Source organism: Trachypithecus francoisi, unplaced genomic scaffold (assembly GCF_009764315.1).
Source record: "Trachypithecus francoisi isolate TF-2019V2 unplaced genomic scaffold, Tfra_2.0 Lachesis_group4, whole genome shotgun sequence".
In the NCBI taxonomy this organism is placed as follows: domain Eukaryota; kingdom Metazoa; phylum Chordata; class Mammalia; order Primates; family Cercopithecidae; genus Trachypithecus; species Trachypithecus francoisi.
Genome location: NW_022681469.1, coordinates 113,194,206 through 113,221,103, shown reverse-complemented (window position 1 = coordinate 113,221,103; position 26,898 = coordinate 113,194,206). Strand labels below are relative to the sequence as shown.

General features: G+C 50.2%; 1 protein-coding gene across 3 annotated transcripts in view; it reads left to right on the top strand.

Moving 5' to 3' along the window:
- BAIAP2L1 (BAR/IMD domain containing adaptor protein 2 like 1) overlaps positions 1-26,898 on the top strand; it is a 113,461-nt gene that overhangs the window by 82,446 nt on the left and 4,117 nt on the right. For all 3 annotated transcript variants that reach the window (XM_033195026.1, XM_033195025.1, XM_033195027.1), the window contains exons 4-12: positions 2,180-2,241; positions 2,350-2,421; positions 4,908-5,045; positions 6,649-6,801; positions 10,270-10,437; positions 11,886-12,033; positions 16,225-16,432; positions 17,617-17,694; positions 20,058-20,238. In XM_033195026.1, the coding sequence (XP_033050917.1) occupies positions 2,180-2,241; positions 2,350-2,421; positions 4,908-5,045; positions 6,649-6,801; positions 10,270-10,437; positions 11,886-12,033; positions 16,225-16,432; positions 17,617-17,694; positions 20,058-20,238 (1,208 nt within the window). The remainder of the gene's footprint in view (positions 1-2,179; positions 2,242-2,349; positions 2,422-4,907; positions 5,046-6,648; positions 6,802-10,269; positions 10,438-11,885; positions 12,034-16,224; positions 16,433-17,616; positions 17,695-20,057; positions 20,239-26,898) is intronic.

Below are 26,898 nucleotides of genomic sequence, written 5' to 3'. Positions count from 1 at the left end.
AGGTATTACACGTGGGCGAGAGGTTGACCCTTGGCTGGCTGGCAGGTGAGAGCTGGAATTAGAGAATGCAGGGCAGCCAGAGAGGTCACTTCGAGACACGTCAAGGATGAGGTGTGCCCGATGGGACGTCCGCATGGTCGTGTTCAGCAAGGGTGGAATGCTAACCTGGGACAAGGGAAGCCTGGGTGGCCAGTGTGAGACTCAGATGTCCCTAGAACACGACACGATAGGGTCATATGGCGATCGTGACCGAGGCCATAGTCCAGTCTGTGCTTTCTCTCTTTCCCCATATTCTACCACAGTCCTCATTCAGATTCCTACCCTGTAGCCTCTCAGTTCCCCACTAGAATTCCTTTTTTTGGGGGTGGGGAGACAGGGTCTCACGCTGTCACCCAGGCTGGAGCACAGTAGCACGATCCCGGCCCACTGCATCCTCCACCTCCCAGGTTCAAGCAATTCTCCCACCTCAGCCTCCAGAGTAGCTGGGATTACAGGCACGTACCACCATGTCCAGCTAATTTTTGTATTTTTAATAGAGGCGGGGTTTCACCATGTTGGCCAGGATGGTCTTCATCTCATTACCTAGTGATCCGCCAGCCTCAGCCTCCCAAAGTGCTGGGATGACAGGCGTGAGCCACCGCTCCGGGCCTGGAATTCCTTTTCATCTGGCCGCTGAGCTGTAGGATGGTCCACTGGCACATTTTGCTGTTGGTCGGCATTGTTTGATGGTGGCGGTAACGGTAGTTCCAGATGATTCTATGTGTTTCTCCCATTTCTTAGGTGTCAGACCCTAGGAAACCCATTTGGTTCCTGCAGATGAGTTGGCAGAGAGAGGCCCTCGTTCACCTTTATCAGATGTCACCTGTAGAAAGGTGGCAGAGAGCTGGTGCACTGGCACACACTGCAGAGATGTGATTGCAAACCCAGGGGCCTGATTGCTGCCCTCGGCAGTGGGGCTCCTCTGTCCTAGAGCATCTTCCGTGTCACGTGACTGTGCTTGGTTTCAGGGGCTGGTGTATTCCCAGGAGAGGCAGGCTGAGCACTCTTCCTGCTGTGGGTTCCCCTGGCGTTAGTATTTTCCAAAACATTGTAAGAACTAACATGAGAAAAAAGAAATAGCCTTTATCTCTCGTGCCTGACAGATAATCCGATTACTCTGGGGATTCGATAAAAATAAATCATTGTTTATTCTTAGTTATCTTCTGTGATGACCGAAGTAATCATTTGTGAGACACTCAACATTTAAATCAGATGTATAGAACTCAGGAACAAGTAAATATAGAAAGGACCACGCGGTCCAGGCACAGTGGCTCACACCTATCATCCCAGCACTTTGGGAGGCCGAGGTGGGCGGATAACTTGAGGTCAGAAATTTAAGACCAACCTGGGCAGCATGGTGAAAACCCCTCCCCACAAAATATCCCAAAAAAATAGCTCAGTGTGGTGGTGCACACCTGGAGTTCCAGCTACTCGGGAGGCTGAGGTGGAAGGATAGCTTGAACCTGGGAGGTGGAGGCTGCAGTGAGCCAAGGTCACGCCACTGCACTCCAGCCTGGGTGACAGAGCCAGACTCTGACTCAAAAAACAAAAGACGAAACAGAAAGACTCATGTGAATTTGAAAAGGGTTTGCATGAGAGTTTGAATGTGAGTTTGAAGAGTCTGATTAATTATGTCGTAGAAGCCATTTGCTCTCAGCTGTGTCCCCCTGGAAGCCACTGTGGGGACCCCGTCATGCTCCTGATGTGTCTCGGGGGTGATGCTTAGAGACCCTGAGGGCAGTGTATTTCTGTGTTTCCCTGTTCTGTTTTCCTTTCCCTAATACTTTACAAAACTGTGCAATGGGCCGGGCGCAGTGGCTCACACCTGTAATCCAAGAACTTTGAGAGGCCAACGCAGTTGATCACCTGAGGTCAGGAGTTCGAGACCCACCTGGCCAACATGGTGAAACCCCATCTCTACTAAAAATGCAAAAAATTAGCCGGGCATGGTGGTACAGGCCTGTAATCCAGCTACTCGGGAGGCTGAGGCAGGAGAATTGTTTGAACCCGGGAGGCAGAGGTTGCAGCAAGCCAAGATCGTGCCACCGCACTCCAGCCTGGGCGACAGAGCAAAAACTCCACCTCAAAACCAAAGAAAATTGCAATGGCTTTCTGCTAACATATCTGGTTTTGTTCCCAGGACATGTCCTCATAGAGATTTCAAGTACCCACAAGAAACTCAACGAGAGTCTTGATGAAAATGTACGTGATCTGTGTTTCTATTTACAAAATACACTTGTTTTAGGTTTTAGAACTTAACTTTGCTTAAAGTCTCAAATCTGGTGTGAATTTATTTCCTTTTGTTAACAGTTTAAAAAATTCCACAAAGAGATTATCCATGAGCTGGAGAAGAAGATAGAACTTGACGTGAAATATATGAACGTAAGTGCATGGTTTTCCTCCAGCCCCAGCCTTGGGCTGCCTGACCTCCCACCCTGAGGAGAACTCATTCCCACTGTTGACTCATCAGCAGCAGACAGGAGCGAAGGCTCCGTGTTGATGATACCCAGATGCATGAAACTGACAAGCTCCCTTTGGGCTGCATGGGCCGATTTTTGCTAACACTTGGGATCTCTATTAGAAAGCACAGGGGCCAGGTGCGGTGGCTCATGCCTGTAATCCCAGCACTTTGGGAGGCCAAGGTCGGTGGATCACTTGAGGTCAGTTGTTCAAGACCAGCCTGGCCAACATAGTGAAACCCCGTCTCCACTCAAAATACAAAAAATATTAGCCAAGCATGGTGGCGCGTGCCTGTCATCCCAGCTACTCAGGAGGCTGAGGCAGGAGAATGGCATGAACCCGGGAGACGGAGTTTGCAGTGAGCCCAGGTGGCACCACTGCACTCTAGCCTGAGCGATAGAGCTAGACTCCATCTCAAAAAAAAAAAAAATAGGAAAAAGTATTGCCAAAAATCACTCTGCTTCCAGAAAGCATTGTCTTCACAGAACACATTCACGCTGTAGGACATCTGTGCTTGTGTCACTACAGCTGATGCAGACAGAACACTTCCTAAGCCAGCAGCGCTTCAGGCTGTGGGTGGTATGCGGGAGAGTGGTGTGCGGGAGAGTGCCATCCGGGCTCCCGGCGCCCAGACCCATCTGCAGAGACCGCTCCTGCATGGCGCCCCTTCTCTGTCCACTGTTGTCCATTCCAGCAGATTTCTCCAGGTCCCCTTCAGGGTGACCCTGCTGCCCCGGTATTGAGGGCTCTTGCCATCTTCCCTTGCTGCTATAGAGTACTTAACTTTCTCCTGCCACCCAAAGTCCCCTTTCTGCTCACCAAGACCCCCGTGTGGCAGTGAGTATGTGAGTTGCCCTGAAATCATCCCTCCCCTGTGGTCCTCGTGAGGCCTGCTGCCTGGCTTCGCACTCCCGGCAGGAGGCCACAGGACCTGGGCAGCTGCTAAGGTGCATTTCGTGCCAAATGATTTACATGCATTATCTGATTGTTTTCCCTTCAGAAACTCCAAAACATAAACAACCCTTCTTTTTTTTTTTGAGATGGAGTCTTGCTCTGTTGTCTGGGCTGGAAGTGCAGTGGCGCAGTCTCGGCTCACTGCAGCCTCCGCCTCCTGGGTTCCAGCGATTCTCCTACCTCAGCCTCCCAATTAGCTGGGATTACAGGTGCTCACCCCCACACCTGGCTGATTTTTGTATTTTTTAGTAAAGAGATGGGGTTTCACCATATTAACCAGCCTGGTCTCGAACTTCTGACCTCGAGATCCACCCTCCTCGGCCTCCCAAAGTGCTGGGATTAGAGACGTGAGCCACCACACCTGGCCAGACACCCTTCTTATTTGCACTTCACAGATTATAGGGAAAACAGGAATTTGAATTCTGATGCGGGTCTGTTTAAGACCCTGTGTTCACTGGGCGTGGTGGCTCATGCCTGTAATCCCAGCACTTTGGGAGGCCAAGGTGGATGGATCCCGAGGTCAGGAGTTTGAGACCAGCCTGGCTGACATGGTGAAACCCTGTCTCTACTAAAAATACAGCCGGGTGTGGTGGTGTGCGCCTGTAATCCCAGCTACTCGAGAGGCTGAGGCACGAGAATCGCTTCAACCTGGGAGGCGAAGAGTGCAGTGGCATGATCTGGGTTTGCTGCAACCACCTTGGTGGCTAAGTGCTTTGGATGGGACTTTGAGACTTTGGGTGACAGAAGAAAGTTAACCACTCAGCATCAAAAAGCCTTTGAGGAAAGAAGGAATAAAAGAAAGAGAAGATGTCCTCAGAGACCTGCCTTCTGGTCAGGGCTCCTCATTTAAACAGTAACCTTTAGAACAAAGCCAAGACATTAAAGTTGAAGGAAGGGGGCCGTGTGAACTGAGGGGCGAGGGTTCTCACCAGTGTGTGGATGGTGTGAACCTCAGAGTGAGAGTCCCAGCCATCGTGCAGATGGTGTGAACTGCAGAGTGAGGGCCCCAGCCAACATAAGGATGGTGTGAAATGAGGGCCCCGGCCAGTGTAAGGATGATGTGAACTGCGGGGTGAGGGCTCCAGCCAACATGCCGACAGTGTGAACTGCAGGGTGATGGTCCCAGTCAGCGTAAGGATGGTGTGAAGTGAGTGTGGCCCTGGGCAGTTTGAGGATGATGTGAACTGTGTGGTGAGGGTCCCAGCCAACATGGAGATGGTGTGAACTGAGGGGTGAGGGCCCTGGTCAGCATGAGGATGGTGTGAAGTGTGGGTGTGGGGACCCTGGCCAGGAGGAGGATGGTGTGAACTGGTGTGGGTGTGGGGGCCCCAGCCAACATGAGGATGGTGTGAAGTGAGGGTGTCAGGGCGCTGGTGAGCCATACACAGTGGAAGTGTGAGCAGAAGCAACTGTGACAATTTGTGTGGTAATAAGCACAGCAATTTAACTTACAGGCAACTCTAAAAAGATACCAAACAGAACACAAGAATAAATTAGAGTCTTTGGAGAAATCCCAGGCTGAGTTGAAGAAGATCAGAAGGAAAAGCCAAGGAGGCCGAAACGCACTCAAATATGAACACAAAGAAATTGAGGTGAGCTTTTCAGCAATATCTTGTTTTCTTTTGTTGTTGACAATTTGTACAGTTTAAGAGGAGGTTGGCCGGGCCCAGTGGCTCACGCATGTAATCCCAGCACTTTGGGAGGCTGAGGCAGTAGGATCATATGAGGTCAGGAGTTCAAGACCAGCCTGGCTGATGTGGTGAAACCTTGCCTCTACTAAAAGTACAAAAATTAGCTGGGGTGATGGCAGGTACCTGTAGTCCCAGCTACTCAGGAGGCTGAGGCAGGAGAATTGCTTGAACTTGGGAGGCAGAGGTTGCAGTGAGCCGAGATTATGCCACTGCACTCCAGCCTGGGTGACAGAGCAAGACTCCATCTCAAACAAAGAAGAGTTTTGAAGTTGATCTCATGGAATTGGGAAGTATAATGATGGTGACCTTTCATTCTCTAGATAGCTGAGGATGGTCAGTGTGTTGACTGGGGGGTGGATGAAGGAGAGGTTGGTTAATGGGTCCAAACATACACTTGGATAAAAGAAATAAGTTCTAGTGTCCGATAGCAGAGTAGGGTGACTATAGTTAATGGCAGTGCATTGTTTATTTCAAAATAGTTAGAGGTCTTGGAATGTTCCCAACACATAGAAATAATAAGAACTTGAGGTGATAGACACCCAAGGACGCTGCTTTGATCATTATCACATGTGCCCTATAAATATATAAATATAATCTATCAGTTTTTAAAAATAAGCATTTTGACTGAGAGCTGAAGGCTGTAGAGTTTTCCAGAGTTAAGTATAATTAATCCGTGACCTCCTGCCAAAACATGGGCTTTTTCTCCTGACTCTGAAAGAAGAAGGGATTCTCCATGATCAGTGTTACTATTCCCATTGTACAGATGGGAAAAATGAGACTTAGGTTAAATCATATTAGTCTGTTTTCATGCTGCTGATAAAGACATACCCTAAGACTGGGCAATTTACAAAAGAAAGAGGTTTAATGAACTCACAGTTCCACATGGCTGGGGAGGCCTCACAATCGTGGTGGCAGGGAAGGAGGAGCAAGTCACGTCTTACACGGATGGCAGCAGGCAAAGAGACAGCTTGTGCAGGAAATGCCCCCCCTTATGAAACCACCAGATCTTGTGAGACTTCTTCACTATCACAAGAATAGCACGGGAAAGACCTACCCCATGAATCAGTTACCTCCCACCAGGTCCCTCCCGAAACACATAGGAACTGTGGGCGCTACAATTCAAGATGAGATTTGGGTGGGGACACAGCCAAACCATATCACATATTGTTGACATTTGGAACTGGGTTTGAACCAGGAACTTTCTGGTTCCAAAGCACAGGTGCTTTCCAGCAGGACACGTTCATATCTCTGGAGTACAAAATAATATTTGTGCAAATCGTCCCGTGGGAATGTCAAGCCCTGGGGCAACTTCTCTCTGCACATGAGTCAGGGACCTCAAGGAGAATGATGGTATCTACTCAGGTCAGGTTACAGCATTCTTTCCTCTCATGTATTTACTCTATTATTCAGATAAAGCAGGCGTAAAGATGGCAGAAGATAAACGTCAGGCTGCACGCTATCTGATGCTCATGTCATACTTAGGTAATTACTGTTTTTTTTTTAGTACGTGGAGACCGTTACTTCTCGTCAGAGTGAAATCCAGAAATTCATTGCAGATGGTTGCAAAGAAGCTCTGCTTGAAGAGAAGAGGCGCTTTTGCTTTCTGGTTGATAAGCACTGTGGCTTTACAAACCACATACATTATTATCACTTACAGGTGGGTGTGGTGGCAAATTGCCTTGAGTATTAATAACTTTATTTCATATTTAAATGCCCCAGAAGACTGGGCCATGGCTCCCGCCTGTAATCCCAGCACTTTGGGAGGCTGAGATGGGCCTGGGCAACATGGCAGAACTCTGTGTCTATAAAAAATAAAAAAAAAACTAGCCAGGCATGGTAGCATGTGCCTGTAGTCCCAGCTACTCAGGAGGCTGACGTGGGAGGATCCCTTGAGCCTCGAAAGTTGAGGCTGCAGTGAGCTATGATTGTGCCACTGCACTCCAGCCTGAGCAATAGAGCAGGACCCTGTCTCAGTCAGTCCATACATACAGAGATACACGTACAGGCACGCCACCCACCTTCCACACAGGCCCGATACAAAGCAGCGGGCCATTTTGCCAATGAAAAGATTCCAGAGAAACTGTTTTTGGCCAACTTGAACATATAAACTTATAGAAATACAGCTGAAATGGTCAGATGTCCATGTATAATGTTTAATTAATAATACATCCATATTTAAAGTCCTTCATAAAATAATGCTTCATCATTGAAAAATAACACGTTTGCTCTTCTCACCTATGAGTCAGCTTTCCCCAGGCCCTTTCTGATGTGTCCTCAGCATCACTGTCTTCACCATGGCTGCCGGTGATTCCCAGCAGGCCCGGTTCTACGCCACCTGGGCAGTTTGAGATGCTCCCTTCATGGGTCTGTGTCCGGGGGTCACGGGCAGCTCTGCCCCAGCCCACGGGCCGCCATTCGTGCACCTCAGGACAGCTGGGCTCAGCGATATGTTCATTCCTCTTGGTCGCGTTGGTTCCTGGTTTCTTCAGCTGAATGATCTCATCACCCTCCTTCCAACACACGCATCTGGGAGGTTCGAACCTCCAGGAATCATTATGCAACACACATCACATTTCCTTTCCTTTGTTTTACATTATGAACTCTGCTGGGCCTTTGTAAACATCCAAACTAGCACTAGTTGAAGTCAGAAATTCATTGTTGTTCATAGTAAAGTTAGAGAGTGTTCCAAAAGAGGAGAAGCTTTGCAAGAGCTTGAATATAAGTCAACTTTGTCTTTGTTTTAAAGGAAAAATACCTTGGCCTTGTATGTATGCAAATGTTGTATTTTCTATAAACTTTTTACAACTTTAAGGAATATTCAGGACTGGGCATGGTGGCTCACGCCTGTAATCCCAACACTCTGGGAAACCAAGGTGGGTGAATCACTTGAGGTCAGGAGTTTGAGACCAGCCTGGCCAACATGGTGAAACCCTGTCTCTACTAAAAATATAAAAATAGGCCGGGCGCGGTGGCTCAAGCCTGTAATCCCAGCACTTTGGGAGGCCGAGACGGGCGGATCACGAGGTCAGGAGATCGAGACCATCCTGGCTAGCATGGTGAAACCCCGTCTCTACTAAAAATACAAAAAACTAGCCGGGCGAGGTGGCGGGCGCCTGTAGTCCCAGCTACTCGGGAGGCTGAGGCAGGAGAATGGCGTGAACCCGGGAGGCGGAGCTTGCAGTGAGCCGAGATTGCGCCACTGCACTCCAGTCCGGGCGACAGAGCGAGACTCCGCCTCAAAAAAAATAAAAATAAAAATAAAAATAAAAATTAATCATATGTGGTGGTGGGCACCTGTAATCCCAGCTACTCAGGCTGAGGCAGGAGAATTGCTTGAACCCAGGAGGCAGAGGTTGCAGTGAGCCCAGATCGCACCACTGCACTCCAGCCTGGGCAACAGAGCAAGACTCTGTCTCAAAAAAAAAAGGAATATTCAGCTCCCTAAACTAAATAAGATTTAAAATTCGTACAGCAGGCCAGGCACAGTGGCTCACGCCTATAACCCCAGCTCTTTGGGAACCGGGGCAGGAGGATCACTTGAGCCCAGGAGTTCCAGGCCAGCCTGGGCAACATAGCGAGACCCTATCTCTCAAAAAAAAAAAAAGTTAGCCAGGTGTGGTGGTATGCACCTGTGGCACCAGCTAGTCAGGTGACTGAGGTGGAAGGATTGTTTGAGCCCAGGAGTTCGAGGTTGCAGTGAGCTGTGATCGTGCACTCCAGCCTGGGTGACAGAGCCAAAATCCTCTCTCAAAAAATAACAAAATGGTTACAGCAAAGGAAATAATTGCTGTATTAAGTGATCACTTTTGTCAATAGCACGTCTGTACTAGTTCTGGGAATGTAGAGTTCACTTCAGAATCTTCTCTTCCCAGAGTGAGGGCATCCTATGGCACTGGGGTCGCAGGCTGGAGAGGACAGAGGTGACCTCGAGGTTCTCTTCCTGCGTGGTGCCCCGCCGTGTCATGAGGCAGCCTGGCCCCTTTTCAGGGAGCTCCAGTTATCAGCACTTTCTTAGACTTAACCATGGGTCCCCAGTAATGCTTTATAGAGTGATGCAGACCAAAACTGCTCCTTTCTATGCTGGAAGTTTCTTCAAGTATCTGAAAATTGGTTTTGTGACTTCCCTTAATCCAGCTAAAGCGCCCCAGTCCTTTCTGTGGAGTTGGGATGAAGCAGGCCCAAGCAGCTGGTCCACGGTGCTGCAGAGTGTCAGGGTGACAGTTGGGGGTGGTGTCGCACTGACTTAGTGTGTCAGGGTGACATGTGGGGACAAGGGTGGTGTGAGGGGGCCTTTGCCCTTCCCCAGGACTGACATCAGCCCCCGCCACTCTTGATAAACTCGGAAGCTGAGTAAAAGCAGTGTGACTGCCATGCACACAGCTGCAGGACAGGCCCCTGCCTCCCCTTTTCCAACGAGAGTGCTGTTCAGAAAAGGTGTTCACTGGAAGCGCTTGGGGGGCCCCTCAGAGTCCAGTTGTCAGCAGAGCCAGGCTCGTGGGTGCTGGAGGGGCGCTCTACCTCCAGGGTTGCGGGTTCTCGCCCCTGCTGGTCAGGTCTGCTCTGCAAAGCCTTGTTTGGCCTGTGGTGCAGGGGTCATCCCTCAGCACTGCCCACCACTCACCCACGGTCCCTCTTCCCCATAGACAGACTCTTGGGACAGTCTGATTCACTTCTCTAATGTCTGAATCGGTCAGAGTCAACTCCCAGGCCGGTGACCTGTGTTGGAGGTGCTGCTTTTAATAGCAGTGGGAGGGAGAAAGTGATAGTTTACGTTTCTGGGGCCACCTGGAAAACGGGATTCATACCGATTGCTCCCTCCCTCCCTCCCTTTGAGTTTCCGTTCTTGTTCTTCACCATTTACCATCTCCGTATTAGTCCCATGCTATGTATTCACACTGAGGGAGCAGGAAATTCCTTTAGAGTCAGAGCCTCTGCCCCTCTTGGCCAGTGAGACACAGAAGATCCTCTAGGCGCTCAAAGTGCTCACCTAGTAGTTTAACCCGGAGCCCCCACACTCCTGGTGCTAAGCCAGTAATTCTGTTATCAGCGATATGACGTGATGTCATTTTTCTCAGCTCTTCAGACAATCATCTTTGTCTTTAGTCTTCTTCTTTTGGCTTTGCAGTCTGCAGAACTACTGAATTCCAAGCTGCCCCGGTGGCAGGAGACCTGTGTTGATGCCATCAAAGTGCCAGAGAAAATCATGAATATGATCGAAGAAATAAAGACCCCAGCCTCTACTCCCGTGTCCGGAACGCCTCAGCCTTCACCCATGATCGAGAGAAGCAATGTGGTAGGAACCAGTTTTCTCTTCCAGATTTCAATCATGTGTTTCCTAACTTGATCTGGGCCGCGTTTGCCTTTGTTGGTGGGAATCACAGGTCCTCCTTTAGTACTTCCAGGACCACCTTTTCACAGCTGTATCCCCTTACCTTTAGGGGTGAAGGTAGCTGGGCACACGTTTGTCTTTTGTTGTTGAGGCCGAGTCTTTCTTGTTCTGTCGCCCAGACTGGAGTACAGTGGTGCAATCTCGGCTCACTGCAACCTCCACCTCCCAGGTTCAAGCGATTCTCCTGCCTCAGCCTCCTGAGTAGCTGGGATTACTGGGGCACACCACCATGCCCGGCTAATTTTTGTATTATTAGTAGAGATAGGGTTTCACCATGTTGGTCAGGCTGGTCTCGAACTCCTGACCTCATGATCTGCCTGCCCTGGCCTGCCAAAGTGCTGGGATTACAGGCATGAGCCACCACAAGCTGGGCACATGTTTTATACTATGTTTGGCGCTATTATCTTTGTTTTGGAAATTTTATCCTTACTTGGTTTTTTTTGTTGTTTTTTGAGACAGCCTTGCTCTGTCACCCAGGCTAGAGTGCACTGGCGCTATCTCGGCTCACTACAAGCTCCGCCTCCTGGGTTCACGCCATTCTTCTGCCTCAGCCTCCCGAGTAGCTGGGACTACAGGCACCCGCCACCACACCTGGCTAATTTTTTTGTATTTTTAGTAGAGATGGGGTTTCACCATGTTAGCCAGGATAGTCTCGATCTCCTGACCTCATGATCCACCCACTTTGGTCTCCCAAAGTGCTGGAGTTACAGGCGTGAGCCACTGCACCCGGCCATCCTTACTGTTTTTAATTGTAATCATTCCAACTAAGTTTACTCCCAAGGAAGGAAGGTGTCTCAGAATAAATTAGACAAACTCTGATGGCATTCATCACAATGTAAGGCACTTCAGGAAAAAAAAATAGGTGTCAAAGTATTCACAGTAATGAATTCACACATTTGTTGTTTGCTGATCTTTAAATCTGGGCTCTATGTGGAGACTGGGATGTAGCAGGTAGTTTGAACACATGGATCCACTCTTTCTGCCCTTCTCAAACCCCCTGAAATGTGGCTAGGCATGGTGGCTCACACCTATAATCCCAGCGCTTTGGGAGGTCTTAGCGGGCAAATCACTTGAGTTCAGAAATTCGAGACCAGCCTGGGCAACATGGTGAAACCTCGTCTCTACTAAAAATACAAAAAATAGCTGGACGTGGTAGTACGTGCCTATTATCCAGCTACCCAGGAGGCGGAGGTTGCAGTGAGCCGAGATGGCACCACTGCAGTCCAGCCTGGGCAACACAGTGAGACTCTGTCTCAAAATAAATAAATAGCCTATGATTTAAAAAGCCTTGGGAATCTGTAATTCCAGTTCTGTGTTATACTAATATTGGACTAATAAATAATTTTTCACAGGTGAGGAAAGATTACGACACCCTTTCTAAATGCTCACCAAAGATGCCACCTGCTCCTTCAGGCAGAGCATATACCAGTCCCTTGATCGATATGTTTAATAACCCAGCCACGGCTGCACCGAATTCACAAAAGATAAATAATTCAACAGGTAAGAGATTCAGTCTGATTTATTTGAAGATACCTTTTACATTTGTTTTAAAATAAGCTGTGAAATAAATATTTTGGATAAATGTGTTGCAAGGTCTGGAGGTAAACAAGCAGGTATGGTGGATACATTCAGCCCTGGCTTTGCAGAGCGTGAGTTCAGAACAAATACAGGTCTAGACTATGAGGTGCTCTGATAAGTGATAGATTTCTCTGACATTTACCAGTTCTACGCATTGACTGATGTTTATCCAGAGTAAACATACTGTTGAGAATTACCTATTTACAAATAAATGGAGGCCGGGCGTGGTGACTCACGCCTGTAATCCCAGCCCTTTGGGAGGCCGAGGCAGGTGGGTCACCTGAGGTCAGGAGTTTGAGACCAGCCTGGCCAACATGATGAAACCCCATCACTACTAAAAATACAAAAAATTAGCCGGGCGTGGTTGTGCCTGCCTATAATCCCAGCTACTCAGGACGCTGAGGCAGGAGAATCGCTTGAACCCAGAAGGCAGAGGTTGCAGTGAGCTGAGATCGTACCACTGCGCTCCCGCCTGGGTGACAAGTGCAAAACTCTGTCTCAGCTAATCCATCAATCAATCAATCAATAAGAAACATGCATAGCCTCGCTGTGTGTTCCATATTTGGTGGCGATTGTAATAAAACTTTTTTTTGCAATAAAATAAACTATAAAAGTTCACATTGAAATGGGAAAGATTCCCTTGTCCCCCTTGCAGGGCCCACGATGGGGATGTGGCTCACCTCTTCAGTGTCCCGGCACAGACCTCTAGGGGCATAGACAGACGGGCAGGCTGTGGGGTTCTCACGTCACAGCAGTGTCTAGGGACGACTGTTTACAACTGAAGCCCCAGGGGGCGCATGTTACCGTGTGCTCTTTTAGTTTTAGTTTGAGTCTATAGGTGGCTTGTGTTAGCCAACTCAATTACACCCTCTACCTTGTCACGGGGAAAGAGGGTTTTCAGTATCCCGTGTTCTTGCCTTGGTGTGCCGGAAGAATCAGGTCACACGTGAGCTCAGAGAATGAGTGCAAGGTTTTATTGAGTGGAGGCAGCTCTCAGCAGATGGGGGAGGTCAGGAGGGGATAGAGTGGGAAGGTTTTCCCCTGGAGTCGGGCCACTCAGTGGCCTTGACCGACTGTTGGAGCCAAACTCTGTGTCGTTCTGCTGGTCAGTGACCTGCCAGCATGCTGGAGCCTGTCGGTGCCTCCCTCTCGATGCCTAGCCACTGTGTTTGTTCCTCCAGCGACATACTCCTTTCAACGTCCAGCAGCTTGCATGTCTGCCTGCTTAGGGTCTTGAGGGTTTTTATAGATACAGGATGGGGGTGTGGCAGGCCAGGGTGGTCTTAGGAAATGCAACATTTGGGCAGGAAATGCCTGTCCTCACCTAGGTCCATGGGGGTGGAACCCTAGCCAGAGACCACACCCTCCTCTACCCAGCATTTTCCTTCCCCAGTTCCGTATCATTTAAAGGGACCACACTCTTCCCTTCCCAGCACTTCATAATTATCAACATGACAAAATTATGATTATTAAGCTTACCAATAAGCTTGGTTTGAATTTTTTTTTTTTTTTCCCGAAATCAAGTCTCACTCTGTCACCCAGGCTGGAGTGCAGTGGCACGATCTCGGCTCACCGCAACCTCCGCCTCCCAGGTTCAAGTGATTCTCCTGCCTTAGCTTCCCAAGTAGCTGAGACTACAAGCATGTACCACCACGCCTGGCTAATTTTTGTATTTTTAGTAGAGACAGGGCATCACCATGTTGGCCAGGCTGGTCTTGAACAAAGTGCTGGGATTACAGGTGTGCGCCACAGTGCCCAGCTGGTTTGAATTCTAATCAGTGTTTTTCATCATCTCTAACAGAGCACCTCATGCTCTGTTGAAGAACTTAAGTTCTAACTTGGATTTCTTAATTTTGTTGACTATATTTCAACAAGCTGGGGCCAGACGCAGTGGCTCATGCCTGTAATCCCAGCACTCAGGGAGGCCGAGGCGGGCGGATCACTTGAGGCCAGAAGTTCGAGACCAGCCTGGCCAACATAGTGAAACCCTGTCTCTACTAAAAATACTAAAATTTAGCTGGCGTCGTAGCTCACACCTGTAATCCCAGCTACTCAGGAGGCTGAGGTATAAGAATCACTTGAACCCAGAAGGCGGAGGTTGCAATGAGCCGAGGTTGCGCCACTGCACTCCAGCCTAGGTGACGCAGTGACAAAAACAAAAGTTGGAGCCAGTTACTGTCTGCAGATGTTGCCGGCTGCTTCACTGGTCAGACCCCGTCCTTCTGCACAGTTTTATAACCCAGGACCCTCGAGACCTGTGCCGTGGCCCCAACCCATCCACATGGGGTGTGTCACAGGCCCCATGTTGTGAAGGTTGCGGCAGTCAAGCTGTTGGTGAGAGAGAGCCCTGGACCAGAGTGTGCGAAGCTATTGGGCAAAAGAACAGAGTTTTCCAGAATGATGACTAGGATGGCCCAGCAGAGGAAGATGATGGTCTGTAGGCATTTGCCTTTGAAGGAAGTCCTGTCAGTTAACTAAAATACACGGTTAAAGTTTATAATACTCTATGCATCCCAGTGATTCAAATGACTGTTTCTTATTGGCAAAAGCAGAATGAAATTTGCTGGTGGAGGGTTGGACATGGTGGCTCACGCCTGTAATCCCAGCACTTTGGGAGGCTGAGGCAGGTGGATCTCAAGGTCAGGAGGTCGAGACCAGGAGGTGATGAAACCCTGTCTACTAAAAATACAAAAATTAGCCAAGCATAGTGGCACGTGCCTGTAATCACAGCTGCTCAGGAGGCTGAGGCAGGAGAATCGCTTGAACCCAGGAGGTGGAGGTTACAGTGAGCCGAGATCATGCCACTACACTCCAACCTGGGGTACAGAGCGAGACTCCGTCTCAAAAAAGAAAGAAAATTGCTGGTGGGTTCAACACCAGCGAGGTAGAGAGTGGCAGGTTAAGGGGGCACAAGGTTTACATTGTAATCGTGAAGAATCTGCAAGAACGAAGCAGAAAGAGATCTTGCATTGTTTTAAGTTAAAGATGCTTGGTGTATTACTAGCCTGGGAAAATTTGAATGGGAAAAAAAAAGGGCCAGAAGCAGTGGCTCACACCTGTAGTCCCAGCACTTTGGGAGGCCAAGGTGGGAGGATCACTTGAGGCCAGGAGGTCAAGATCAGGCCAGGCAACATAGCGAGACACTGTCTCTAAAAAAAAAAAAAATTAAAAATGAGCCTGGAATGGCGGCGTGTGCTTGTAGTCCCAGCTACTTAGGAGGCTGAGGAGGGAGGATCCTTTAAGCCTGGGAAGTCCAGGCTGCAGTGAGCTATGATCCTGCCACTGCACTCCAGCCTGGGCAGCAGAGTGAGACTCCGTCTCAAATGTACATACATATATATTTTTTTTCCTACCTTTTTTTCCCTGGAGTGGAAATATCAGCCTGTGTTTGAATGGAGACATGAACAGCACAGCCTCGTGCCTCTGAGTAGAGTGTGTGGGACGAAACTGCCCTAGCTGGTTCCTGGCCCAGCCACTTGCCAGCTGTGGGGTCTGTCCTGTGGATAACAGGAGTTCCTTCCTCCTTAGAGCCTGGCAGGATGGCAGCTGTGAGACACTGAGATCGGTGACTGGCACCTGGTGAGGACTCTATAAACGCACCTCATCCTCACCTCGTCCTTCTTAGGCCCGGGGGTGAGAAGCTGAGCAGCCAGCATGGCAAGACCGACTGCATTTCCAGCTTGCTTCTTTTCTTTGTGGACGTTAGCGATTGGGTTTGAACTGTGGCCCTAGCCTGCCTTTGTGATTGGAATTGCGAGGGCAGTTTGGCGTCAGAGCGGTTTGCCTCTCTAAGGAGAGCCATCCTGGCCAAAGCAGAGTGCAGATCAACCCGGCACACGCCGCCTTGTCCTTGGGCCTGGAAAAGAGCCTGCAGCCGCAGGGATCCTCTTCTGCACGGTGCAAGCCTTCAGGCTACATGCTGCCTGTGTTTCTCAACAGTCCCTGCCCCTTCTGAGCAGTGATCAAGGCGAGGAAATAGGACAGGGTCGGTTTCCGTGGAAGGAGCATTGTTAGCAAGATGAGAACAGGTGGATTCCTGGGGGTTGCTCATTGGAACGTGCCTATTGATTCTCATGCTTTGAAAAGCCATAACTGCTACACTCCCTCCAACAGGTACTTCCGAAGATCCCAGTTTACAGCGATCAGTTTCGGTTGCAACGGGACTGAACATGATGAAGAAGCAGAAAGTGAAGACCATCTTCCCGCACACTGCGGGCGCCAACAAGACCTTACTCAGCTTTGCACAGGGAGACGTCATCACGCTGCTCATCCCCGAAGAGAAGGATGGCTGGCTTTATGGAGAACATGACGTGTCCAAGGCGTAAGTCTGGGTGTGATGGTCCCGGCAGGGCTCCAGACAGCCCCTCCCTTCCAGAGCTGAAAATTGTCTTTGTGGACATGCTCACGTTTTAGCCAAAGTTAAGTTTATGGCTTAGTTCTAGTTTAGTTAAGTTATTCGATCCCAGGCTATTTTCTGTGTATCTGTGCGTGTAGAGATACATTTGGTGCATGCATAGTTATTAGAGCATATGAAGTCACCTCTCTGAAAGTAATTTAAACATTCTTTTGTTTTTTAAAAAAACTTAGCATTTGTCCGGTGCAGTGGCTCATGCCTGTAATCCCAGCACTTTGGGAGGCTAAGATGGGCAGATCACCTGAGGTCAGGAGTTCCAGACCAGCCTGGCCAACATGGTGAAAGCCCATCTCTACTAAAAATACAAAAATTAGCTAGGCGTGGTGGCAGGCGCCTGTCATCCCAGCTACTCAGGAGGCTGAGGCAGGAAAATCTGGGATTGAACCTGGGAGGCAGAAGTTGCAGTGAGCCGAGATCGCACCACTGCACTCCAGCCTTGGGTGATAGAGCAAGACTCTGTCTCAAAAAAATAAATTAAATAAAATTGGTATGTGCTTTATTGAGGATAATCTGCATATCATATATACTTTGTTAAGGTTTAGCGCATAGTTTGAATGCAATCCTCTTAATTTCAGCCATAATTATGTGCACAAGCCTTCCTGTAACTAGCTTGTCAGTTTTCTAGACAGATTGTTCTGATGTATTAAATAAAACCAATATGAAAAAAAAGGTAATCCAAATCAAATTAATGTCATACATACAACATATATTGCTTTCTAGCTAGGCATGGTGGTGTACACTTCTAGTCACAGCTACTCGGATGCTGAGGCAGGACGATTGCTTGAGCCCAGGAGTTTGAGACTGCTGTGAGCTATGATCGCACCACTGCACTCCAGCCTGGGCAACAGAGCGAGACCCTGTCTCTATTAAAAAAAAAAGAAAGAAAAAAGAAAAATTGTTAACAATACACATGGTTCAGTGTATGTGAAAGTCCATATTTATCTATTAAAAGCCTTAATTTCATTTACTCCGCACGTGGACCTTTCTGGAGCCATGGATCGGTCTGCCCTGAGCTCTCATCAGGCTGTTCAGGGAGGCTGCCATCCACTTGTCTACTGCTGATAGCATCTTTTCTCCCTCTGTGCCGGTAGGAGGGGTTGGTTCCCGTCGTCATACACGAAGTTGCTGGAAGAAAATGAGACGGAAGCAGTGACTGTGCCCACACCAAGGTAGCCCTGAACGTGGCTGATCTCTCCCAGTGACAGAAACCCCTGCCCTGAGGTTTCCATAACACAACACCGTCTAGCTCTTGTCGCAGGCCCTGCCCTAAGCCTCAGCTCTCATGGACTAGTCAGAGATGAGACTGTGGCTCACGGTGCTGTCTGCTGTGATTTCTTTTGTCCTCGAGCTTTGCTGCCATGAGGAGACCCTGCCCAGGCCACCTACTCCCCGCAGTCCTGCAGCCCTCTGAAACTCCCTCCCTGTCCCCCGTACCTCCTGGTCGCTAAACCCAAGGCATGTGTTTTCTGTCCTTATCGTACGCTTATCTTACCGTCCTTATCTTACAGCCCTTAACGCTGTTGTATGCTTTTTCTGGAATGTTCTCTGGCCCTGGCTGCTTGACCTGTGCTCTGTTTGTCTTCTGCCTCATCAGCTCTTTGCACCCCTCTTCCGCCCATCAATTAAACATGAGTGTTCTTGGGGGTCACCCTTGGTCCGTCCTTCCTGCCTGTGCCGGGCCATCTCGTCCACTCCCATGGCTTGAAATACACTGTTGGGCTTCGCTGAGCACCTCCATGCCGAAAACCCCAAATCCGTATTCCAGATGAGATCATAACAGTAGCTACTGCCCAGAGACTGTCCAGAGGGCTTTGCATTGATTCGCTCATTTAATTCTCACAGCAGCCCCATGAGGTGGGCCCCCACTTTAAAAAATGAGGACACTGGCCAGGCATGGTGGCTCACGCCTGTAATCCCAGCACTTTGGGATATGGAGGCAGGAGGATTACTTGAGGCCACAAGTTCAAGACCAGCCTGCGCAACATAGCAACACTCCCATCTCTACAAAAAAATAAATAATTAGCCAGGGCATAGTGGCATATGCCCGTTGTCCCATCTACTCTGGAGGCTGAGGTGGGATGGTCGAAGTTCACGAAACCCCCATAACCCATCCGGCTAGCCAAGTAGAAGGCCTCCAGGTCCAACGTTGCATTCCCCAAGGTCTGATGCTGTCTGCAATCTTCATCCCTAGCAGAATAGCTAAAATGCCATTGTACTGGGGAAGAAAAACTGAGTAACATTTTTTAGGATGTTAAAATTTCAAGTTTTTACATTTTTTTTTTTTAACTCTTAGCTCATTGCTCACTCCAGCTTTTGCTAGTCTCCGATTTCTTTCCTTAGATTAAATCAATCAAGAGCCAGCCCCTAATTTAAAAGGTTTCCTCTCCTTTTGTCATGTCTTTTAAAGAATTTTTTGGCCAGGCACGGGCTCGTGCCTATAATCCCAGCGCTTTGGGAGGCTGAGGCAGGCAGATCACCTGAGGTCAAGAGTTCAAGACCAGCCTGGCCAACATCATGAAACCCTGTCTCTACTAAAAAAAAAATATTAAAAAATTAGCCGGGCATAGTGGCAGGCGCCTGTAGTCCCAGCTACTTGGGAGGCTGAGGCAGGAGAATCACTTGAACCGCGGAGGCGGATGTTGCAGTGAGCCAAGATCCCGCCACCGCACTCCACCCTGGGCAGTAAGAATGAAACCCCATCTCAAAAAAAAAAAAAAAAAAACTTTGTGAGGCTATGTTTATAAACCGCTAAAAACATTACAGTGTTTTAGGCCGGGTGTGGTGGCTCACGCCTGTAACCCCAGCTGAGGCGGATCACTTTGAGGTCAGAAGTTCGAGACCAGCCTGGTGAATATGGTGAAACCCCGTCTCAACTAAAAATACAAAAAATTAGCTGGGCACACTGGCGTGCACCTGTAATCCCAGCTACTCGGGAGGCTGAAGCAGGAGAGTCACTTGGACCTGGGAGGCGAAGGTTGCAGTGAGCCAAGATCATGCCATTGCATTCCAGCCTGGGTGACAGAGTGAGACTGTCGCAAAAAAAAATTTAAGAATACAGTGTTTTGAGCTGGGCGCAGTGGCTCAAGCCTGTAATCCCAGCACTTTGGGAGGCCGAGACGGGCGAATCACGAGGTCAGGAGATCGAGACCATCCTGGCTAACACGGTGAAACCCCGTATCTACTGAAAAATACAAAAAACTAGCCGGGCGTGGTGGCGGGCGCCTGTAGTCCCGGCTACTCGGGAGGCTGAGGCAGGAGAATGGCGGGAACCTGGGAGGCGGAGCTTGCAGTGAGCTGAGATCCAGCCACTGCACCCCAGCCTGGGCGACAGAGCAAGACTCCGTCTCAAAAAACAAACAAAAAAAAGAATACAGTGTTTTGCATTGATATATGTACTGTGTGTGCGAGATCAAGATCAGGTTTTGATTGGTGACGTACCGTTCCTGTTGTCCTTGGTCAGGGACATGGAGGATGTTTGGGGCTTGGTGGTGAGACATTATCTAACATGTGCTGTGTCCTTTTTGGGTTTGAGCCCCGCGCCGGTGAGAAGCATCAGCACCGTGAACTTGTCTGAGAACAGCAGTGTTGTCATCCCCCCACCTGACTACTTGGAATGCTTGTCCATGGGGGCAGCTGCCGACAGGAGAGCAGACGCGGCCAGAACGACATCCACCTTTAAGGCCCCAGTGTCCAAGCCCGAGACCACAGCCCCTGTGAGTAAAGCCATAGCGGGGCGTCCTGTGTCCTGGACTCGCCATCCCGACTGGGAGGCACAGGTTGCTGTTCCCTCGGTGGTGACCGCCTTGCTCTGCTCTGCCCCCAGTGGGAGGGTGGTGTCCCCCTCTCCCCGGGAGGAGGGAGGAGGGGCCTTGCCGCCTTTGATCCTCTAGATTCCCTTCTTTGTCATGCAGCCTTTCACCTCCTTGACTTCAGCCCTTCTTTCACGTGGACTCTATCTTGTCAGGGACAGTTTACACACGGGCGCCCCTAGTTTGCTAGATTTTATTAGGTTTCTTCTCTCTCCTGCCTGGCTGCAGTCTTTTAGCCATTGAATCACCATTTTCTTTCATTTTCTTATTTTCTGAAGAGAGGTTTAGGTTCAAAGTGGTAACTTCATCTTTCTTCAGAAAGTCTTTACTCCCAGGCACTGCGGATGTTATCTTTAACCCTAAACCCTCTAGGCACGGGGTTTAGGGCTAAAGATAACCCTGAAAGATAACCCTAACGTGCCTCTGGGGGCCCAGCATGGAGGGCCTGGGCTCCTGGAACCAATTCATCCACTCCTGTCACTGCGCATGTCTGCTGGGCACCAGGCCCTGGTGCGGGCTCTCCAGATAGAGGAGAACAAGGCCAGACTCCGCCTCTTCGGAACTTCTGTTCTAGTGATAGGAAGCAGACAATAAAAAATCAACAACAACATCGACACTAGAAGCCATGCAGAGAATAACACAAGTTGAGGTGATGGTGGGGTGGGGAGCAGCGCGGCTGGACGTCCCTCCCGGGCTGGGTTGGCCGAGGTTAGTGCGCCCTGGCGTGAGGCCTGTGGGTGAAGGGGAGGAGGCCGGGTGGTGGTGTCTGCACCCCTCGCTCCAGAAGCTGTCTTGCCTTGGCAAAAGGAGCCAGGCCCCTATCCCCTGTGTCCGGGGCCTTTGTTCAGCTGTGAGTGGTGCTCAGGCGGAGTCTCTCAATGATGTGAAATGGATGCGCTTCTAAAATGTGTCTGCCCCGGACCTTTGCGTGAGCCTTGAGGAGTCTGGGAACATACACCTGCCTCGTTGTGGACTACAATGGCGTGGTTTGGTTTAGGAATGCTAGCTTTTGAAACTTCATTCAAAACGTCTTTGAGGCAGTGCAATGGCTCACGTCTGTGTAATTGTATTTTTTCGTAGAGACGGGGTTTCACCGTGTTAGCCAGGATGGTCTCGATCTCGTGACCTCGTGATCCGCCCGTCTTGGCCTCCCAAAGTGCTGGGAGGCTAAGGCGGGAGGATCACTTGAGCCCAGGAGTTTTAGACCAACCTGGGCAACATAGCAAAACCCTACATATACAAAAAATATAAAAATTAGCCAGGTACTGTGGCACATGTCTGTAATCCCAGCCGTTCAGGAGGCTGTGATGGGAGGATCGCTTGAACCCAGAAGTTCAAGGCTGCTGTGAGCTGTGATTATACCACTGTATGCCAGCCTGGGTGACAGAGACCCTGTCTCAAAAAAAAGCAAAGAAAAATGGTTGACAGTGTAGTTGTTTGAATCTGGACCCAAGTCAGCTACATACATTGTAATTGGTGGACAGGTCTCATGAGGCCTTTTCTGGCTGCAGGTCTCCCCTCTGCCTCTTGTCCTTAGCAGTCTCTTTGCAGAAGAATCAGTCATTTGTCCTGGAGAGGGTCCCCCATCTGGGTTTTGCTGGTGGCGTCCTTTCTGCATTCCCCCATGTCTCCTGTATTTCTGTAAACTGGTAGTTGGACCTCAGGCCCTGCTCAGAGTCTGTTGCTGTTTTGCTGGTTTGCCTGTTGTGTTTTGCTGGAGCATTTCACCAGTGAGGAGGCACATGTACGTGTCTGTCTCTTTTTGTGATGTTAGTGGCTGTTGACGTTTGCCTAGCCTGCTGCTTTATTAGGGCTGGATAATGCCTTTTAAGGTAAAAGAATCTTGCCCCCAAAAATCACAGCTCTGGCATTGTAAGTGAGAACACTGACACTTTAGCCAACCCTGGATAGTCTCCAGTGTTAGAAAACGAAAACGTACCATTGTCAGTGTATTTATCGTGTGGATAAAGCCTGGTGAAGAAAGCACTGTTGCCGCCATTCGCACTGCAGGGAATTGGATAAATGGAAGAAGCCTGGTTGTGTCAGTGTTCTCGGTAATGACAGATTCTTCCTTACTTAGCATTGGGGAGTGTAAAGGTGACCTGACTTCATTCTTTTTTTTTTTTTTTTGAGAAGGAGTCTTGCTCCGTCACCCAGGCTGGAGTGCAGTGGCCGGATCTCAGCTCACTGCAAGCTCCACCTCCCGGGTTTACGCCATTCTCCTGCCTCAGCCTCCCGAGTAGCTGGGACTACAGGCGCCCGCCACCTCGCCCGGCTAGTTTTTTGTATTTTTAGTAGAGACGGGGTTTCACCGTGTTAGCCAGGATGGTCTCGATCTCCTGACCTCGTGATCTGCCCGTCTCGGCCTCCCAAAGTGCTGGGATTACAGGCTTGAGCCACCGCACCCGGCCCCTGGCTTTATTCTTAAACCTCTTCGTTGGCTGGATCACGACATTCTGTCAGTGTCAGGAGGCTGCCAGCAATCTAAGGATTGTGCACGGTGCGTGCCTCTTACCGGCTTCCCACTTCCTCGGGCAGCAGAGCTTTAAGCACACCACTGTCTCCGAGGGCCCTGACCCTGAGGGCTGGGCTGGGCAGGGGCTGCCTGCAGAGGGTGACCTGGTGCCCTGTAGCCTCCACCAGCGCGGCTGGCCCATGTGGACACCACTGCCACCCTTCCCGCCTGAGCCGGTATTCTCAGCTCACACCCGTGAGCTTCAGCCTGTCCCCTCCACAGGAGAGATTCCTGGTCATCCTGTCCCCGGCTGCCTCCATGGGCTGTACCTGCCAAAGCTCACTTCCCACAGACCACCCTCCCTCCAGCCCCCACCACAGACACACACACACACACACACACACACACACACACGCATGCACACGCACACCGTCATCTTCGGGCCCCCTTTCTGTCTCGAAAGCTAGTAGGCTTTCAGGCTTTCAGTTTAGCAGCCTTTCATTTCTGGTTTCATCCAAGAACATTCAAAAGCCCCAAATACCTCATGAGAATGCCCTCCTTACGCGGGTTCTGATAATTTCAGTTGTCATTGATCCTGCACGTGTTTGAGGACTGACTGCTGATTAACTTCATGATCACTGAAATCAGTGAGAAGGCCTGTACCGCACAGGGGTGGAGGTGACGCCCACAGGGAGGTCATGTTTATCACTGATGGCAGCTGAGATTCCCTGGGCAGCAGACTTCTGTCAACACAGTCACATGGCAGTGAGGGGATGGCTGTGGGGGAGGGGTTTTGTAGACAGAGATGAGACCGTCCCAACAGCACTCATCCAGCCGGCCTCTACTGGGTGGCCTAGAGCCAGGCCCTCAGGACACAGAGAGGAATGAGACCCACCCAGGGGTGGAGTCCAGGGAGCGCTGGATGCATGGGGCGAGGACAAGGGGAGAGGCCAGGGTTCCTGGGACGCATCAGGGGACGCTTCTAGGAGGAAAGCATTGGAGCCAGGCTCTGAGGCACGAGCTTCAGCAAAAACACGAGGCCTAGGCATTGCGGTGACTCGGGGGGCTCGAGAGCTGGGGTCAGGCAGCAGCTGGAGAGGCAAGATGAGCCCCCACGCTGCCGTCTGGCTTCTGGCTGGGCTGCGAGGGGAGTGGCGCTGCTGGCCCGTGGTGCCCTCCTGTCTTTCATACCTTCACACCCTTCGCACCTCATGGTGCTTCCTGAGCGGTGCCTGTGCTGGGACCTCCCGGGAGGTAGCAGGATCGTGGGGCCTCATGAAATGGAGAAAGGGAGGCACAGAAGAATGGCAGCTGCTGTCAAAGGCAGGTTAGAAACCCAATTCTGAAATCTCAGCCAGCAGCTTCTTGGCCTCCACATCAGTACGCTTTCCTGATAAGACACACCGTGGTCACCTGCCTGCTGTTACTTTAACATCCTGTGCAGACTGCAAAAGCATTGCAGGGAGGGACCACAACTGTCAGCCACATCCAGCCTCCGTGGACAGCGCTCCTTCTGTCAGACAAGTGACGACGTTTCATCCAGACTGACCCCAGTCAGGAGTTCCAGGAGCGCAGCTGTGGGAAACAGCCTGCAGACGCGTCAGCGCTGCTCCAAGGGCGGGAGCAGGGGAATGGCCGTGTGTTCTGGGCGTCCTGGCCTCGCAGCCTCCCGCACCTGCAGGGAGCACGGATCAAGCATCTGTGTCAGGCACGAGCAGCGCAGACGTAAATGCTCCCTGGCCAGTCCATCAGCCACAGGGCACACAGGGTAGCAGAATGCTTGAAAAACGGACGGTGCAACAAAGGGACTAGAGGTTTACATTCATTCATTCATTTATGAGACAGAGTCTTGCTCTGTCCCCCAGGCTGGAGTACAGTGGCATGATCTTGGTTCACGGCAACCTCTACTTTCTGGGTTCAAGTGATTCTCCTGCCTCAACTTCCCAAATAGCTGGGATTACAGGTGCCTGCCACCACACCCAGCTAATTTTTGTATTTTTAGTAGAGATGGGGTTTCACCATGTTAGCCAGGCTGGTCTCGAACTCCTTATCTCAGGCGATCCTCCCACCTCAGCCTCCCAAAATGCTGGGATTGTAGGTGTGAGCCACCATGCCCAGCAAATTTTAATTAATTTAAGTAGCCATATACAGCTAGTGGCTGCCACATTGGACACTTAGGAATAGATCATACAAAACAGGACAGTGCTCCATTTAAAAACTTGCTCTAGCTGGGCATGGTGGCTCATGCCTGTGATCCCTGCTACTTGAGCCCAGGAACTCAGGTCCAGCCCGGGTGACAGAGAACCCATCTCAATATATATAAATAAGAAGCTTGATCCATAACGTGGTGGTCGAGAAGCAGGTACCATGGCTGAGGCTCAAAAGATTACAGCCTGCCAGATGCAGTGGCTCACACCTGTAATCCCAGCACTTTGGGAGGCCAAGGTGGGAGGATCATTTGCACCAAGGAGTTCAAGATCAGCCTGGGCAACATAGTGAGACTTCGTCTATATAGAAAATTAACTAAAAAACCGGCCAGGCGTGGTGGCTCACGCCTGTAATCCCAGTATTTTGGGAGACCGAGGCAGGTGGATCACCCGATGTCAAGAGTTTGAGACCAGCCTGGCCAACACGGTGAAACTCTGTCTACTAAAAATACAAAAAAAATTAGCTGGGCGTGGTGGTGGGCGCCTGTAATCCCAGCTACTCAGGAGGCTGAGGCAGGAGAATCACTTGAACCCAGGAGGCAGAGGTTGCAGTGAGCTGAGATCATGCCACTGGACTCCAGCCTGGGCAGCAAGAGGAAAACTCCATCTCAAAAAAAAAAGAAAGAAAGAAAATTAACTAAAAAGCCAGGCATAGTGGCATATACCTGTAGAGTCTGCTCAGGAGCCTGAGGCAAGAGGATCGATTGAGCCCAGGAGGTCGAGGCTGCAGTGAGCTGTGATTGTGCCACTGCGCTGCAGCCTGGGTGACAGAGCAAGACCTGTCTCAAAAATGGCAGCCTTTGCCACCTGAAAGCCCTGGGGGACTCTGGCACCCTTGAGGGCCGGGAACACAGTCCTGGAATTAGGCGTCTCAGCATTTGTATGTCCACCTGGATTAACTTAGCCTTCCCTAACCAAAATGCCTGAACCAGCTGATGATGTGGGGGAAGCTGTGTTAGAGCCCAGGCCAAACACTGGGATCCATGAGAGCTGGGAAAGCATCCTCATGCTTTTTAAAAGCATTTCTCTATGTAGTTTTACATCCAGCTACTGTGAGTTACAGGTCATTTAACACTGGAACGCTTAGGCTCAGGTGTACAGGGGGCCATCCTCCACAGAGCAGCCCACTCACCTGGGAAGCCCCACGGCTGTCCTGATGACAGCGTGTCTTGCACGATCTGAGAGCAGGGGCTTCTCCCCAGGGGGCAGGGGAGACTTGCTAGGACTCGAGCTGGGGGCTTGCCACAGGTCACGTGATACCTCTTTCAGTTTTTATTAATAATGATAAGATCTCGTTATGTTGCCCAGGCTGGTCTTGAACTCCTGACCTCGGGCAGTCCTCCTGCCTCGGCATCCCAAGGTGCTGGGATTACAGTCGTGAGCCACTGTGCCCGGTCTAAGTTTTTTTAATTTACGTATTTTCTACTGCAGTTCCAAGTGAGGAAGTACTGGCTCCCTCCCAATATATTTTTAAATAAGCACACAGCTCTCCTTTTGAAAAGCAAGCCTACATTTCACAGCGCGCGTTCACCATGGCGTGAGCCCCTCCTGAGAGCAGCCGGTGCCCCGTGTGCAGGCCTGCACGCATCTTCGTTTGCATCACAACGTGGGCACCTCGGCTTCCAAAAAGATCCCGGTGACTCAGAGCGGTTGACTTTTCCCTGTCGGGGCCTCAGCGTCCCCATTTTGAGAATAAAGGGGTTGAACTAGATGCGAAGTGAACTGGAAGACAAGTCCGGACCACAGACGAGGACTGGAATGGGTGTTCACACTGAAGACAGGTGTCAGCGAGGGCCACTTTTGTTGCAAGTAACTGGCCTCCAGCTGGCTTGGAAATGTTCCTTAGGGATATTCCGTTCTGCTCAGGAGCAAGGCCACCCTGCGCTGGCCTGGATCACTCTG